This window comes from Phycodurus eques, chromosome 16 (genome assembly GCF_024500275.1).
Source record: "Phycodurus eques isolate BA_2022a chromosome 16, UOR_Pequ_1.1, whole genome shotgun sequence".
Lineage (NCBI taxonomy): Eukaryota > Metazoa > Chordata > Actinopteri > Syngnathiformes > Syngnathidae > Phycodurus > Phycodurus eques.
This window is the reverse complement of record NC_084540.1, coordinates 19,083,487-19,100,835: the sequence shown is the minus strand read 5'-3', so window position 1 is coordinate 19,100,835 and position 17,349 is coordinate 19,083,487. Positions and strand designations below refer to the sequence as shown.

General features: G+C 43.0%; 1 protein-coding gene across 1 annotated transcript; it reads left to right on the top strand.

The window, feature by feature from the left end:
• Nucleotides 1–1,297: 1,297 nt before the first annotated feature.
• Nucleotides 1,298–13,458, top strand: stk17al (serine/threonine kinase 17a like). The gene is made up of 7 exons (XM_061700634.1): nucleotides 1,298–1,554; nucleotides 6,047–6,259; nucleotides 9,495–9,639; nucleotides 10,170–10,296; nucleotides 10,696–10,744; nucleotides 10,824–11,003; nucleotides 12,484–13,458. Exons 1-7 carry the CDS (start codon nucleotides 1,454–1,456, stop codon nucleotides 12,770–12,772), a joined length of 1,104 nt encoding a protein of 367 aa, XP_061556618.1. The 5' UTR covers nucleotides 1,298–1,453; the 3' UTR covers nucleotides 12,773–13,458.
• The last annotated feature ends 3,891 nt before the right edge of the window (nucleotides 13,459–17,349 follow it).

Genomic DNA, 17,349 nt, shown 5'->3' with positions numbered 1-17,349 from the left:
ACTATGAACACGCTGAGCTTTGTGCCACGGGCTAACCTATGGAAGTGCTGATCAAGGTCATGCTGCTTTGACCTCAATTCAAATGTCAATGCGAAGTTTAAAGCTGATTTACGCTTGTTGATGGTCATGACTCAAAATTGTCCATTGGCGTTAATGTAAGTGTGAATGGTTGTTATATGCGCCCTGCGAATGGCTGGCAAGCAACGTCAGCCGGGACAGGATCCAGCACACCCACAATCCGATTGAGAACAAGCGAAAATGGATGGATGGAAATATTTTTATACACCAAAATTAAAATTTTCACGCGCCATAAACCATCCATTTTCTGAGCCGCTTCTCCTCACAAGGGTCGCGGGCGTGCTGGAGCCTATCCCAGCTATCATTGGGCAGGAGGCGGGGTACACCCTGAACTGGTTGCCAGCCAATCGCAGGGCACATACAAACAAACAACCATTCGCACTCACAGTCGGGCAATTTAGAGTCTCAAATTAATGCATATTTTTGGGATGTGGGAGGAAACTGGAGTGCCCGGAAAAAACCCACGCAGGCACGGGGAGAACATGCAAACTCCACACAGGCGGGACCGGGGATTGAACCCGGGTCCTCAGAACTGTGAGGCTGACGCTCTAACCAGCCGTCCACCGTGCCGCCTCATAAACCATAATTATCCCAATTAAAATACATTAGCTAATATATACAAATACAAATGAAAGTAACACGTGTTATTTGTATTTAAAGATCATTAGCTATCTATTATTTAATATGTATTTTATTCTGATACTTTGATATACAGTAAAACAAAACTTACATAATAATGTATTATTATTATTATTATTAATATTAATTATTTTATATTTATATTATTCCTTGATATTTGTTTTACGTTGATATTTTGATAGAAATACTATTTTACCAAGTAATAATATATAAAAAATAACTGATTTTTTTTATTTTAATGAGCTGTAAACTAGAATTATCAAAATGAAAATATATTAAATGATAATAACGTTTAAAAATACAAAGGTATGTGTTATTTTTCTTTGTACATAATATTATTTATATATAGTTATTTAATCATTTCTAATATTAAATATTGCTTTCGTATTGAGCGCAAAATAACATTGTGTGTGTATGTACTGTACGTATCACAGCCAGCTGGCGCACTCAAATAAGCCCCGCCCCTCCCTTGTTACTCGTGCGCCGATTGGCTTTCGCTGCGTGACGTATAAGAAAGGGGCGGACCAGCGGTAGCAGGTTATTAACCCGAATGAGTGGAGGAAGTCTCAGAGCAATTTTAAACAGCAGTCAGTCACATGTTATCCTCCCGTCTCGAAATCCGGATTATATCTCCCCTGTCCGACGTTGTGACATCTTTTATTACCATGCTCAACTCTACTTGATATCCCAGCACTTTTTGGTTTTGTCCCCTAGACAGTTGATTTGAACTTTCCTAATGATGCTGAGCAAAAGCGGAATGGTGGCAAAGATCCACACCAGGATAAGATCGGATCCATTCGCGGCCAATTACGAGCTGGCGGGTAAAGAACTGGGCCGGTAAGTGTTTGTTTGTAAGCCTTGAGTGGTCCCACGGCGCTTTGGAAGCTAATGTGATTGTGTAGTTAATCATATTAGTTAGTTTGACACGGGCACGTGTGAGTGAGACGCGTGTAGGTTGCCAGTTTAGCAGTGCTGCCCAAAAAGATCCTTTTGGAATTCCTCTGAGGGGGGGAAACTTTCTGTCAATGCGTAAACTTCAGATGATTTGTGGGGAATCTATTTCAAACAAAAAGGGATAGGCCGAATGTTGTTTTGTAAGCAAGCACTATTGAGTTAGTAGCTCTTGTGTTAAAGTCCATCCATACATCCATTTTCTATACCAGTGATTGAGTCTCAATCTTTTTACACCAAGTACACCTTTTTAAAACCAACAAACAAACAAACAAAAACTCTTAGCTCTCAAAGTGACACCAGTAATGACAAAAATACAGCAGCATAGTAGGGCTAAGTGTTCATTTAAAAAAAAAAAGTTTTATTCTGAAAAAAAGTGTTTATTATTTTCAACCACTGTACATTTAGGCCATAAAAACACAAGTATGGCGAGTCATTGAGCAATGTAATGACAATTATGCAAATGATGCAGTTGTCAAACAATGTGAAGTGACCAGTAACATTAAGTAGTTTAAACAGAAGCACTGCGCTTGTGTGGTAAAATAAAATAAAAAAACTCATTGATTCAATTAAAATGTATTGCACATAAAGGTTAAATAACAATAGTACTTCAATAAATGTTTCAAACAAACAGTGTTTAAAAGTTAAATACAACTGAACTGGTATTAGGCAGTGATTCTTTCACATGTCGCTAGAAGAGAACCCGCGTACCACTCGTGGTACTCGTACCCCACTTTCAGAATCACTGTTCAATAACATGCATCCAATTTCGATACTGCGTATCCTTTTTAGGCGCTAGGATTAGCATTTCCAAGATGACTGGACTGACGAGAGTGTTTTTGGAATGTGGGAGGAAGCCAGAGAAAACCCACGCAAGCAGGAGCAGAACATACAAAAGCCACACAGAAGCCAAGATCCAAACCCCGACCCTCGAAACTGTGAGGCAGACCTGCTAACCACTACCTGACAGTGCTGCTTCTTTTGAAGTCGCTTTTTTTTTGTGGGTGGGGGAAACATGTTATGAGAGGACCCTTCCGGAGACTGACAAACATTTCGCATGAGCCCTTTTCCGATTCATATCTATCATACATCAAATACATAAATGGTATCAAAAATACAGATTATAATGCTCAGTTTTGATTGACATTGTCATAAAAGTACTAATTTTAGGCTCCGATTATGAGCTGGTTCTATCTTGGACTCGCTGAGTCATATCGAGAGGCGTTTCTAATGTTTTGGCCGACTCGTGCATGGAGCCAAATAAGGTGAGCCAAACATTAGAAAGTGCAAGTCACGGCTTTTGAAATGGTAGCAGTATTTGAGGTCGTCACTGTATTAAAGCAAAGCCTAAATAAAGAAATCAAGGGGATGCCCATGCAGCCAGACATGCCGGGATGGCAGCCAGGCCCTGTAGGTCTCGTGTGTGTGTGTGTGTGGGGGGGGGGGCGCTTGTTACGTTCTTGACAGAGCAGCAGGAGCATCTTCCTCCCCATCCCCCCACAGTCGTTATCCTCCCCCCTCCCGTGCCTTTTGTCCCTGCGACAAGCTTGAAATTGGCCCTCGTCGTGTAATCCCATTAAGGGCATGGGGCGTCTACTATACACTGTGTGAGTGTGTGCGCGCGCGTGCAAGCGTCTGTGATTAGATTTATAGTATGCACATTTAGAAGGGGAGATGTGGGGCATATTAGAGCTTGTTTGCGGCGGGATATTTAACGCGACTCTGTCAGCTGCTTTACCACGGGTGTGACGAGAACCCCCGCAGGGCCGTCTGTGCAGAAACGGGAGCATGCGTACGTGCACGTGTTCCTGTCATTTGTCGTGGTGCAAAACTCTGCAGGAAGGCCGTCTCCAGACGCAGAGAAATATAGTTAGAATAATGACGACAAGGTAAATTTGTTGTGACTCGACAGTTGTTTGTGAAATGTTGGTAGGTTTCTTTGAGTTCCGTCTGTCGGTGAGGCAGTGGATGTGTCTGAGTCTGATTTGAGTGAATCAGGGGGTGGGGAGAGTGTAAGTTCTTATTTCGTCGTGTACAGTAAGTGTGACTGGTACTAACACTTGAGTTGCACAGTGGTAAACCACCACAACGTGCACAGTGTGTGCGTTGGGCGTCTTCTGGATTCTATCATGCAGTATCTGATCAAAGAGTTTAAAATGAGATGAAAATGGACGTCGATACCATTTTCAAATTCACATGTAGAATTTTTTTTTTTTTCATAAGCCCTAAATATACCCCAAACTATGATCACAAAACATCTTATCATTTTTAAACTTAACCTAGTCTTAAAAATAAATACTTACAATGATTTTACAGAAAAACATGAATGCGAGACTGCTTCGCAACCTAACATTTTCAACTCGGCCATATATGGATAATCTAATTTTTGTAAAAAGCATACATCGCAAATGACGCTCTTTAATTGGATACTTACTGTACCTTACGTTGAGCAGCGAGCTGATAGCAGCTGATCAGCCGTTGCCAATAGCAATTCGGACCTATCTCTGCATCATCTTAAAATGTTTACCAGCCTCATTATTCTCACGTCAACATCACCAGAAGCCTCACCTGCCTGTAGGACATTTACTGGAACCTTCCGTCACACTGCTTGTTTGTTGTCAAGCCGGCCGGCTATCGGCTAATGCTAGCTACTGCTGGCGTTGTTTTAGGGCATTACAGAAAGAGCATAAAATTACACTGCTCGGTGAGAATAGGTTTGTTTTCAGTGAATATTTTATCTTCTACATAAAAATGTGCATCATTTCGCAAATGGTGATTCATGAATCATCTGAGATTTATTGTCATCACTTTCGTTCCACGTTGAGTTCTGAAATGCTGTCACACACGGGCACAAAACCCCCACAACATGAATGTGCCCCTTTGGACGACAGGCACGTTTGGTAACCTTTGACTCCTCTTTGAGAAGACCCCCGCTCGCTGCACTCTGCGGCCATCGATCACTCCTTTTCATCACACGTAGTTCCCCAGCCCACATGGCGCTCCTTCTCTGCGGGGCTAATTAACTTGAGAAAAGGCTCTGACGGAGGTTTAGCCTTTTTATGTTCTTTGCACAATGACCCACTGGCTCCGGACCACCAGCCCAAAACACCAGAACCGGGTCGGAACGGTGAGGCTGGAGTTGGTTCGGCAGTGTGTGAACGTGGGGGGGGGAATGAGCGGCACCATGCTGACTGGACCCTTTCAGGAACATTGTGCTTTCAAACCATTATGGCTGGAGCTAAACATTGAACCATTGACAACCCCATGGTCAGGTGGGTGGTCCTGGTCTGTGGTACCAACTGGCTAGCTTTTTGTACGACTGTCATGACTTCTGTGTGGAGGCGTCGACACGTGTCCATTTGTCCATGTTTCTGTCAGCTGTATTTAAAAAGAAAGAGGAGGGGGCCTCATTATGTGCTCGGGGAGCACGACCTGACCTTTGACTAATGAACACGTAAATGTCTGGATCATTTAGGCAGCTCCTCATTCATTATCTTCAGGAGGGCCTCGGTTTATGGCGGTACTGATGAACAAGGTATATGTTGAGGCATATTTACAGTAATTATGTAGGTTCTGATTTAAGTTCAAATTTGGGTTACCTAACTCCGTCGTAAAACGAGGACCCCCTGTCGTTGAGTTTTCGTTGCTTTTTGTTAGTTTTTGTGTTGCTGTGTTAAAAAGCATGTTTGAGATTTGTACTGCATTTTATGAAGTCAGGCTCTGGTCTAGAATGAAAATGTTAATTTCCCGATGGGAGCCGGGGACGGACTTTATGAGGCAAACATTGATTGGACCGGTAATTGAGTTACATCCATGTTGCTGGCACAGAAACGGGAGTTGAAAACAATATCAGTAAGATTTTCCTATTTAAAAAATAAATAAATAAATAAATAATAATAATTAATTGAACATATAATATTGAATAAAATGCATATTGACCAAGGAAATGAAATGAAATGCACATCCTTGCTATGAAAGTAGTTTTGATTTTCCTTAATTTCTTGACCAATTATTGACCATTGCATAGATTTAATATTATATTGGCACACGTGTAGCTTTTTAATATTTGCTTGAATTTACACGAATCCTCAGCAGCCTGTGCTTCCACTGGTCAGACCTGCCATGCGGAGGCAGAAAAAAAAAAAAAAAAAAAAAAAGAGGGCCTACTGAGTGTCTCATGGCATTTCCTGTGCACATATTTGAGCTCAATAGCTACATCAGTGCTGCCCAATGAAACCACTTAGTGTTTTTTTGTTTTTTAAATTCGTGTGTGTGTCCCTTTGTGGGACTTTGTTAGCACGATTCTATGCATCCTGTCCTTTAAATGGGGAAAAAAAAAAATTGCTGTTTTAAAATGTAAACGACTGTCTGTCTCTAGGGGAAAGTTTGCGGTGGTGAAGAAGTGCACGGAGAAGGCGACGGGCAAGCAGTACGCCGCCAAGTTCCTACGCAAGCGGCGGAAGGGCCAGGATAGCCGGGTGGACATCCTCAACGAGATCGCCATGCTGGAGCTGGCCAAATGCAACCCGTATGTGGTGGCCCTGCACGAGGTCTACGAGACGGCCACCGAGATCGTCCTGGTGCTGGAATGGTAAGACGGCGAAAGAATGAAAAGCTTCCCAGCACCTCGGATCGGAAATGTTCGCCGCCCGCGTGCGCCGTGAGCTTGAGCCGAGCCGGGAAAAAGTGGTTTAGAGAGGATTTGCTTGTAAATTACAAAGCCTTGAAAAATTCCATGAATGATTGCTGCATTGACATCCTAAAGTGACGTATTGTATGTTTCTGTGTGTGTGGCTAGAACGAATTAATGGGAAGTCCATTCATTTCAATGAAGAAAGATGATTGAGATGTGTTTTGAGCTTACTCCATTCACTATTCACCAGTTTATTTTGTCAGTATATTAAGTATTTTTTTTGGGTTTTTTGGCAGCAAACTTGTCACATCAGTCACTTGCCAGTTCCTGCTAAATTGTTCATTTGCTTCAAAATGTAGCACCTGTGCAAACATAATCTCATCGATCGGAACATCAAACTGTCGTCACTCTGTACCAGTAAAATAAGTTGTGCCAGGAATTTTTCTGCAGAATACCTTCAAATGCTCAGAGGAAATTGAAACAAGTTTGCAAGCAACCGTGTGGTTTGAAGTGCTAAGTAGTCTCGTTGTGGCTTTGCCGCTATGCTACGCCGACTGTTCTAACGAAGTGCAAAAGCGGGACGCAGCACCGCAGGTCTCACCCACAGCAGCAAATTTAACAAAGCTAGCTTTTAAGTTTGCATTTGGTTATGCTGAGTCGCACGGTTCGGGCTCGCATTTTTTTTTACTTTTCCTGTGCGAAGCAGTAAGCAAAGCTACTAAAAGTAGCGCACCGGCCGCCAAACACACACACACGCTCTCAAACATATTTGTCATAGCCACAACCACATCCGGAGTCTTGTTTGTGAAATAAACGCTATATTCTCAGCGCTTCACGTGCAGCTGCAGAGTACCACACAAACCGGCTTTACTCACTGCATAATGACTAGTCTGGGAACAGTCTGCACGAAAAGTCAGATTTGAATCTTCTGAACTTCTGAAGTTTAGGTAAAGACGACAGTCCTGATTCAAACAAAAACTACTGAAAACGCTTTAGTTGGCGATGTCACTTTAGAAGGGAAAAGACAGCTCCTTTTTCAAATTCGTGTTCAGAATGAACATTACCATTGTTGACACTGACCGTTTTCTGAGCCGATAGGGGACGGAAAATACCTTGTGATACACTCCACGCTACAGGATAATCGCTCAGGGTAAACTTTAGAGACATCAGATTATCGAGCCTTTGATCGGGAAGAGTGGAATTTGGCTCAGATTCAACCCAATTATTGGTACGCGTGTACCCCGCTTTAGAGACATCCGGAAATCAGGCCTGCTTGAATTTGGCCCTATTATCGGTATGTGTGAACCCTGCTTAAGATGTGTGAAATGGGCTCGTGATGCTTTCATCTAAGTATTTTACTTGTTTTCAGTTTAAAAACACTGTTTCGTTTAGTGCATTAATCACCTCATGGCATAATCCCAAAAAGAAAAAAGCAGCCACAACTAAATTAATTAAGTCATAAGCCATTTTAGTTTACCCTGGCCCTTTTGATAGCTTTTAATTTCCTGCTTTCATTTACGCACATTTTGAGAACTGTTTTTTTCATTTGCTTTTACAATCTCGCATTGTCTGAGCTGGCCTGGAGCTCAAACGACTTCACTGGCCAAGACATCCCCCCCTCCAATTTAATAGGCACTTACCATATTTTCACGACCATAAGGCTCGCTGTATTAAAAGGCGCTGTCTCAGTTATTTCTGTATTTAACGCGCACATAAGGCGCACCGTATTATTGGGCGCAAGCATGATAAAACATTCTAGCGTATGTTTTTAAAAAGGCAGCGGGAGCAAAACTGAGTTCGGTTGTACTTTATTGAAGTATTTAACAATGTACTCATTTTTTGATCAATCCTCATCCACAAATCCATCAAAGTCCTCATCTTCTGTATCCGAAATGAACAGCTGGGCAAGTTCTCCATCAAACATGCCGGGTTCCCTCTCGTCATTCTTGGAGTCAGTCTCGTTGCCGGGGGGCTGTTCAGCAATGATACCGGCGTTTTCCTGCTTTGTCCACTTGCGAACCATGGATTCGTTGATCTTGAATTCTCCGCGGCTGCATCTGCGCTGTTTTCACAGCTGATGCTGGTCGATGGCGCAGCGTCCGGGAGGCCGACGTGGTTACGTAACCACTCGTGACATTTCCGAAGGCCAATTAAAAAGCACATGTAACTGTCGAAATCCTCCACACATGCTTCCAGTTTTTCCGGGGGGGGGGGGCCCAACTAGTCAACCGTTCTGACTGATGGGGCATCATGCCTTAATCTACCACATCTACGCTTTACTTAGCACTGTTAGCATTGTAAGTGTAGCGGGTGGGATGAGTTATCTGCAAAAATGTGACATTTGAAGTATAATCCCTAGAAAGAGGAAGGCAGAGGTTCTTATAGTATCTTGTTACAGACGTCAACCTTTTGCCATCTTCATCACTAAGGCTGGATTTACACCGCAGGTCCAACTGACTCATCGCAATTGTGCCGCTAGAAAGCAAAAAATCGGAATTGCGTCACTTGAACCCTGCAGTGTAAACCCAGCTTTTGTTCCTTATTTTACTTTGTGGAAAAAAAACATCTGAATTGCCCGGCCAGTATTTTGTCACGGTGTTAACTCAACTCATATGACTGTCAATGGTATCGCTTCTTATCTGAACACGCTGCCAACCCACCTCTGTCACGCTTAGCTAGTGGGAAATGACAAGTCTACCATTAGCACACAAAAGGACTTGTTGTCAAGCCAACGTACACAGAGATATGCCGTTATGTAACGCTGAAAGAAAGCAGAATTGGGGTCATTATCCTTAATTACATCGAGGGTACGGAATGGTTTTTGTCTCCTTGCAAGAAAGCAAATTGAAAGGAGGATTCATTAAGCACTAAAGTTGTTTGTTCACTTTAAGACGACATGTTAAAAAGAATATAGGGGGCGACAAAGCAATGAATTTATACGCAAGTTGAAAGGCGTCATAGTCCATCATGACCATTAAAAAAAAAAAAAACGGTAAGTATGGCGGTAACTAAACCTGCATTCTTGTGCCGCGTGACAACATATTCTTATACTGCTGGGCAAACTCGTTCCTTGTGTGTCATTCTCAACCTCTGAACGCTGTATGTCAGGACTGTCTTAAAACAGAAGACCTTTTGTAGACTTAAGTCTTCTCTGTACTTAGTTTTTCTTTGCTGTTATTTTTCCCCACACCAGTGCTGCCGGCGGTGAGATTTTCGACCAGTGCGTCGCCGACAACGACGATGCCTTCACGGAGAAAGATGTGATCCGGTTGGCCAGGCAGATCCTAATGGGGGTGGCCTTCCTGCATCGGAACAATGTGGTGCATCTGGATCTGAAGGTGAGAGGCCCTATATGGGACATTACGTGACTATATGGGGAAGACTATTCCCTGGAGGTGGCAGAGGTATTTAGCCGGTTATGTAACCCCGGTGCACAACCTAGTTCCCATGGGGGGAACAGTCTAATACCAGAAGATGAGCTAACATAACAAGGCTATTACTTGGAGGGGTTTTCTTGAAGGGTCGTTGTCCTTGAAGTATTCAGTTTCTCGGCCAGAAAACATGTCATCTTGATAAAAGTACTCCCTAGTGGGTCATAATTAGAGTGTCAGGAGATTCGGTTCCCAAGCAAATCTGGCGTTAGTCCAGGCCATTGTGCACGCCAACAATGTAGCCGAGAAGTCATCGGATGTGATGTCTGACCCGTTCTCCCTGATTGGCTTATCTTAGATCTAAGGCTCAGCAAGATGCCGACTGACGATGCAGACTCCCAAATCCTCCAGGGTCCTTTTTATCTCAAACCAAGCGCCAAATCTGCTCTGCTACTGACTTTGGCACTTATGTAACCTTGGTCCGTCCAATCCTGCAGCCACAGAACATCTTGCTGACCAGCGCCAGGCCCCTGGGCGACATCCGGATCGTGGACTTTGGCCTGTCCAGACGCGTAGACAGCATCAGTGAGGTCCGGGAGATTCTGGGTACTCCGGAGTATGTGGGTGAGTCCAGAATTTATTCAGTACAATAATCCCCCGCATAATACAGTGAGAAATATCCTTATTTTAGCAGATATTTTTTGGCGTGAACCTATCCTCCCTTATTCCTTTTTGTGCTCAGGCCAAAGTTCTGTTTGGTTAGGGACAATCTTTTCCACATGTACGTGTGCACTTCTGGTGCATTCTTTTCTTTTCCCCAAAATCAAATAATCTGCAAGTAATTTATTTTTAAGGGCCGCGTAAAATGAGTTTGAAATGATATTAAAGTGTATTGGGATCATAGTTTGTGGTATATTTACAGTTGAAACTATTAATAATTTTTCACGATTAAGGCAGGGCTTGACCCCGATACCTCGTGGGCGATTACTGTATGTCATTTAATTCAGGTCATTTGTGTTCTAGCACCAGAGATTCTCAACTATGAACCCATCAGCACTGCTACAGACATGTGGTGAGTGTACCCTGTGGATGATCCCCCAAAAGATAAAACTGACAAAGCTGACAAGTTGTCTGTCTCCTCTGGCGGTCAGGAGCATCGGGGTTCTAACCTACGTCATGTTGACTGGTGAGTCGCCCTTCCTGGGTGACGACAAGCAGGAGACGTTCCTCAACATCTCCCAGGTCAGCGTGGAGTACTCTCACGACACCTTCCAGGACATCTCGCCGCCAGCTGTCGACTTCATCAAGTCCCTGTTGGTGAAAAACCCCAGGTGACGTTTACATAGGCAAACGTATAGTCATTCAGGATGTGAGTCAGGCTGGAAACGTGGCTGACATGAGTGTATGAGGCAAAAATTGGTTTCCTCTTGTGCAAGCTCTGACTAAATTTTGTTGTATTTTTATTAATATTACTTCAAACTGGATATGTGACTCATTTGGGTAGTTATAAAAGTGTCTTTTTCTATCCTTATGATGGTTATGGTGTAATTCTAATATATCCAAATACAGGGAGTCCTCTGTTTCCGATGGCCCCCAACATATGAAGTTTCGAACGATGCACATCAAACTAGTTCGTGCTGTACTGCTGTTTTTAATTGGACTATTTTATATTTATGGCTTACAAGTGTTTTTCATAGAAATGTTTACTACTGCGTTAGACTAGGTTCACGGCACGTTCTGAATTGCAAATTTGAGTTATGTCGCCCCCATAGGAACAAAGCTTCGTCGTAAACTAGGAACCCCCCTGTACATTGTGTTCTCTGACTCGCACAAGTTAGTGTTAGCCCATCCCCTGTGAGAAAACTCTTTTCCCTTTCTTTATATTTTGTTAGTTATTATTCTAACACTACAACTAAATAACACAACTGTCACATTATGCTATGTTTAGCCAGCTACCCTCTGGCTAACGCTAGCTATTACAGCTACTACTGCATCAGGAGTCAGCAGACACAAACTTCTGAGTTTTATATTTGAAACACATTTACTGCCATTGACGGCTTTAGAAGTCAAATATACATGTTAACTGGGAAGGCTGGCAGTGAATGAGTTTTAACTGGGAAGGCTGGCAGTGAATGAGTTTTAACTGGGAAGGCTGGCAGTAAATGAGTTAAACTGGACTCTGCCATGATGTGATTAACTCTGAGAGCTCTAGTAAGCTGGGTAGTGGCTAACACAACCCAAGTAGGAATCACCAAATAGTAATGGGTAAATAGTGCTGATGATAACGTGGGAATCATGTTAGCTCTAGTGCTAACTCTCATTCAGTTATGGCTCAAAGCACACTTTCAGTTGTTTCAAAATCAAGTCATTTATAAGCCATTTATTTTCAGGTGTAATGTTGTAAGATGAATTTGAAATGACAGTGTTTTGGGATCATAGTTTGCAGTAGGGCTCGTTCCCTATCCCTTGCGACTAGTGGGGGGGATTACTGTACTGGTTTAGCTTGGCCTGTCATCGAAAAGCTTTATTTCTTCTGTCAAGCATCACCTCATTAAGTCAGCAACAAGGTGATGTTGAAGGGCAATTGTTAATGTGAAGAAGCAGTAGCAATGAAAATGGAATTGGCAGATGAAAGCAAGTCTCTGCATTTTTTTCCTCCTGTTAGCATTGATGAGCTGGCGACAACAAAGATTTCTTGCGTAATCGACAAAAGGGAACATTTTCCGAGTAAAGCCCATTTATTTTGTTCCATTTGATTATGTAAAACAAAAATCTGAGAATTTCCACTCATCTGTGATGTTATGTTTTCAGGAAGAGAGCCACAGCGGAGGACTGCCTCAGCCACCCTTGGCTGAACGCCCACCCCCTCGTGCACCACCATCTCCACGCCACGCGGTCCTCGTCGTCTCTGGACGAACCCGACACTAGCCAATCCGAGTCGGAGCCAGAGAGCCCGGCACCGTCCCCGGAACTGGGCCTGATGGGCTCGTACCTGGCATGCCCGTGCCAGGGTGAGCTGAAGACCGGCTGCGGCTCTTTCTCCTTCGCCGAGCCGCCTTTCGCCCCTCGACCCGAAATACAGCAGGAGCTCATTTGCTGAATGGTCACTGGGGAGGACGGATGGACAGACAGACAGACTCCCGCTTTAGAGATGCCAGTGTGGTTTCACTCGGGGAAACGACGAAGATGAAGACTGGTTCCTCGTTTTAAACCGAATTAGCCTTCCAAACTGGATTGGTCGCAAGGGGTGACCGAAACTGGACTTCTCATCCTTCAAGGATGAGTTCTTGGTGAAGGAGGGGAAAAAAAGTTTGGGCGCTTTACAGTGAGTTGGCACAAAAGAAGTTAATTTTTATATTGTTTATTTATGTTACATTTGCCTCTACCGTCAGGCCGAGTCAGCATTCTCACTTTTCCAATACAATCTTGAGCACTTTTTTTTTTTTTTTTAAATAAAAAAGATACATTTTGTTAAGAACTTATCACACATTCGCACAGACGTAGCCTACTGTACATATGGAAAAAGTGCCACATTGGTGTATTCACATTAATTGTTCTCTTGGGCGTTTGCACAAGTTTTTGCACTTTTTTTTTTTTTTTTTTGTATATAACAATTTGTACTTAACCAAGAATGCCGCAAGTTTTTGAAAATAACTCGTGGAGGCTGAATTAGTTCGATTGGTAACTGATGAAGTCCTACAATACAAGACGCTCGGGAGCAATGCGTCGCAATGTTGTTGATGTTGCGACCAATAAACTGAAATCTTTTTCTTGCTGGCCTGTGTATCAATTGGTAATGTCTGACTTTTTCAATGTTAATTTTTTATTTGTTTTCAGTTGTTGTTGTTTTTTGCTTGTGGATTTCAGGCAGTTTTGCACTTGCCCTCGTGGACGTTTTTGTTTAAAGTTGAATAAATGTTATTGTCGTTGCAAAATGTAAAGCGAGAAATATATGTAAATTTTGGATCAAACTCTTACGACTGAATATGTGCCATTATTCATGATCACGTCCACTTTTCACAATAGAAATTACCGATTAGAAGTCATCCACAAAAAAGGCTACAACACATTAGGGGTTGAACAGACTAGTCAACAAGTTGACTACTACGTGTTGACATTTAGTCGCCTAATCGCTAATCACTTGTTTTTTGGTATCACGTCTTCCAAACGGCCAATTGTAAGAGGACTTACGACTCGCCCATCTGCTACCATCGCTAGCAAAAGATAATCCAATAATGCTCTGTGGCTGAGCAAAATGTCTGACGAGCAAGGTGACACAGATTTCATCCATCTGTGTGGTCTGAGAGTATTAAAAATAAGATGGTTGTGGATCTGCATAGCATGTAGACTTATGTCTGCTAGCCTGATCACAGCTAGTCTTATAAGATTCACACCAGTGGGACCAAAGAACTGGCGGAGAGGAACGAGGGCAGCATGGCGAAATGTCGCATTTGTTTCCAGTGAGAGTTTGATGCCACCAAGGCTGCTTTTTGTCATTGGTAATTTTCATAGCCATGGACAGAATTTGGTGTAGGAGATGTGTGGAGGGAAGTCCAGTTTGATGATCTCAATATTGTGTATCTGCTTTTTGTAGATGATGTGGCTATGTTGGCTTCATAAAGGCTCATTCTTAAAACTTTCTGGAGCAGTTCACAGCCGAGTGGGAAGCGGTTGGGATGAGATTCAGCACCTCATGACAACCACCACCTCGCAGAATGGAAAAACTAGAAATAATCCACAGAGTAAAATAAAATTCCACTGCACGCACAACCACATGCAGACGTAATGTCAAATGATCAACCTTGGACAGTAGATATAAACACAATGACTGAAATTATAATGTACAAAGTCAGGTTCTCAGGCAAAAAAAACAGTGTTTGTAAATACTGCAGCAAACGACCTCACCAGATCACTTTGTCTCTCTTGAGTCTGTAACAACATAAGATAAGATGAGTTGAAAATGTTCTAGTGAAAACAATATCACGACAAGCGCAAAGTAAAGCTTGTTTGACTATGACGCAGTTCCCAGAGTTCCAATAGAATCCTGACTCTAAACCAAGTGTTAATGCAAAGCACTCTAATTCCATGTAAAATACATTTGTTTTTTTTTTCACAAAATGGATGAGAATATTTGTTGTTCAAAAGTAAAAATACAAATACAGTAATATTACATTAAATAATTTCCAGTACTGTAAGTCAATCTTTTAGGCCAAGCTACCAAAAATAAATACAGATTTTTTTTTTTTTAGGGCATAAGAGTAAACTATTTCCAAACAAGAATTGTCTTCAAGGCTCAGGTTGTTTCCATCTCCTTTTCTTTTGGCACCAGTTGTCCTGTTTATTTTAACTCTTCAAGTGTACTGGAGTTCTGAGAAGTTCTTGCAACTTACATCATGTGGACATTCCTTCCTGCTAATGTTCCCAATAACGCTTTGGGGGGTGAAATTACAACATGCTTCAAGGGTTTAGAACATTTGCACCATCCTCTGACCTGGAGTTCATCTCCCATATATGTACATGTATGGCTAATCAAATGATGTTCCCTTCATCCCTGTGGAATGCGTTTTGTGATGTTCTGACCTCCTCGCTCACTCCTGCCACATTCCAGCGGTGACCTCAAGCTTTTCGGCGCAAACATGAGACCACATAAGCTCAAAGTGGAGTAAAAACATGGAGAGATCATCAAAGAAAATATTGTAAATACCACTATTGTCTCTTGGATTTTGAGCGGAATGGGGAGTGTGGGAGGGATCATCTCGCGAAAGGAGAAACAGCAGAATGGCTAAACACTCGTTAAAGGGCGGTAATGTGTTTCTGATGGCAACGGAGGCAAGGCAGGCGAATGCCTTTGGTTTGTCCCAGTTATTTATTTTGTCCCTGGCAACAAGCGAGCAACAACAAAAGGATTCTTTACAAAGGCTGACCGCGAGTTGATGCTGGAGCAGCCTGTTTTCCGTCTGCAGCGGCCACTTCCTCCCAAGGCGTGTTGGGTTTGTAGAGGGGGGAAAGGCGGGCTAACTGCTGAAAAACTAAAACACAATCGGCGATACATTTAGCTCAAGGAATGAAGCTGTGGGTCTTGGTTTCTGAAGTAGGCTCTGTTGGCGGGGGGATGCCTCTTCCTCGCCTGGGCAAGAGTGGGAGATCGGCGGTGGTAGTGCTTGGGGGCTGTCCCATCCAGTCCTGACCCATCCTAAAGGGTCATGTCCTGGCCCTTCCTGTCCTGCCCTGCCATGTCCTGTTTGCCCCTGCCCTACCCTATCCGGCCAGATTCTGCCCTGTATTGTCCAGCCCTGCCGTGTTATGTCCTTTTTCATCCTGTCCTGTCCTTCCCTGTCTTGCCCTGTCCCACTCTGCCGTGACCTTTCCTATCCTATCCCGTTCTGCCATGTCCTATCCTGTCCTGTTTTGCCCTGTCATGTCATGCTACATCCTTTCCTGTCCTTCCCTGTCGTCCTGTTCAGCTCTGCCCCATCCTTTTCTGTCCTACCATGTCCCATTCTACCCTGTCTTGCCATGTCATTTCCCATCCTGCCCTGTCTTATCCTGCTCTGTCCTCTCCCGTCTCATCCAGCATGTAGTTCTGCCTTCCAATAACAATAAAATAAAATCCAACTGCAATCTTATTAGGTTATTCTTATTCTTGTCGTAGCCTGTTGTTTTTGTTCCTTAAACTGTGTTTTTTTTCTCTCTCTCTCTGTCTATCCCATCTCAACCCTTGTTGTCTGACCACATTCCAAATAAGTATCCATCACAATACAAATGACAACAGAAGGTGTATATCCAGGCAACCAGACTAAAACTGAAAGGAGTCTTGTGGTCTGGATTCACTCATCATATTTACTACTGGATTAAGCAGTTATTGGGAGCACATGCTTGTATGCGCACCAACACCAGAAATAAATGTGCAGAACCAGACTCAATACTGTCTCACTATCAAGAATGTATTTTGTATGCTGCATGTTCCTTTTTCAACACTGAAAGGGTGTCACGTGTCAAAGGTACAAAAACAGAACATTTGAAGGTGCTCTGGGGACAAGGATGTCCTTTTTTTTGTACAGTCAGACTCCATTTTTGGAGCAAAAAGGTCGATGTGTCCTACGAAGGGACAAAAGCCAAAAGTGTCTACGCTACAGCAGGACACTAGAGGCAGTTTCTGTTTCCCCAAATTTCAATCAACCCTTGTGTTCACCAATGGACCGATTACAGGACTCCAAGGTGGCTGTTTGTACCTCTTCCAAGGCCAAAAAAATATAGGTAGTACCTAGTAATACAGGTTGTACAAAGTTTCATTAACCCGTGTATACCCTGTAGGACTAATTACAGGACCCCCAAGGTGACTGTTGTTACCTCTTCCAAGGCTACAAAGTTAATGGTGTTTTACCAACGTGCTGAAGTCAAATGTTTCCAGACTCAAAATACAGAACATCAAAGACATTACACACATAAAAAAAAAAATATTATGTACTTTTAACCATATCTTATTGATTATTGGACTTCCGCTTAACTGTTTGTACCTTCTGCAGTGCCAGAAAGCTACAGATACAGTATGTTCCCATAAACATTGTACCGCAAGTTTCCCCCTTCCGAGCCTTCTCTGCCACACCCCTTGCTGACCCCCTTGAGCTTGGGAAAGAGAGAGGGGGGGGGGGGGGGGGGGGGTCACACAGACCATGG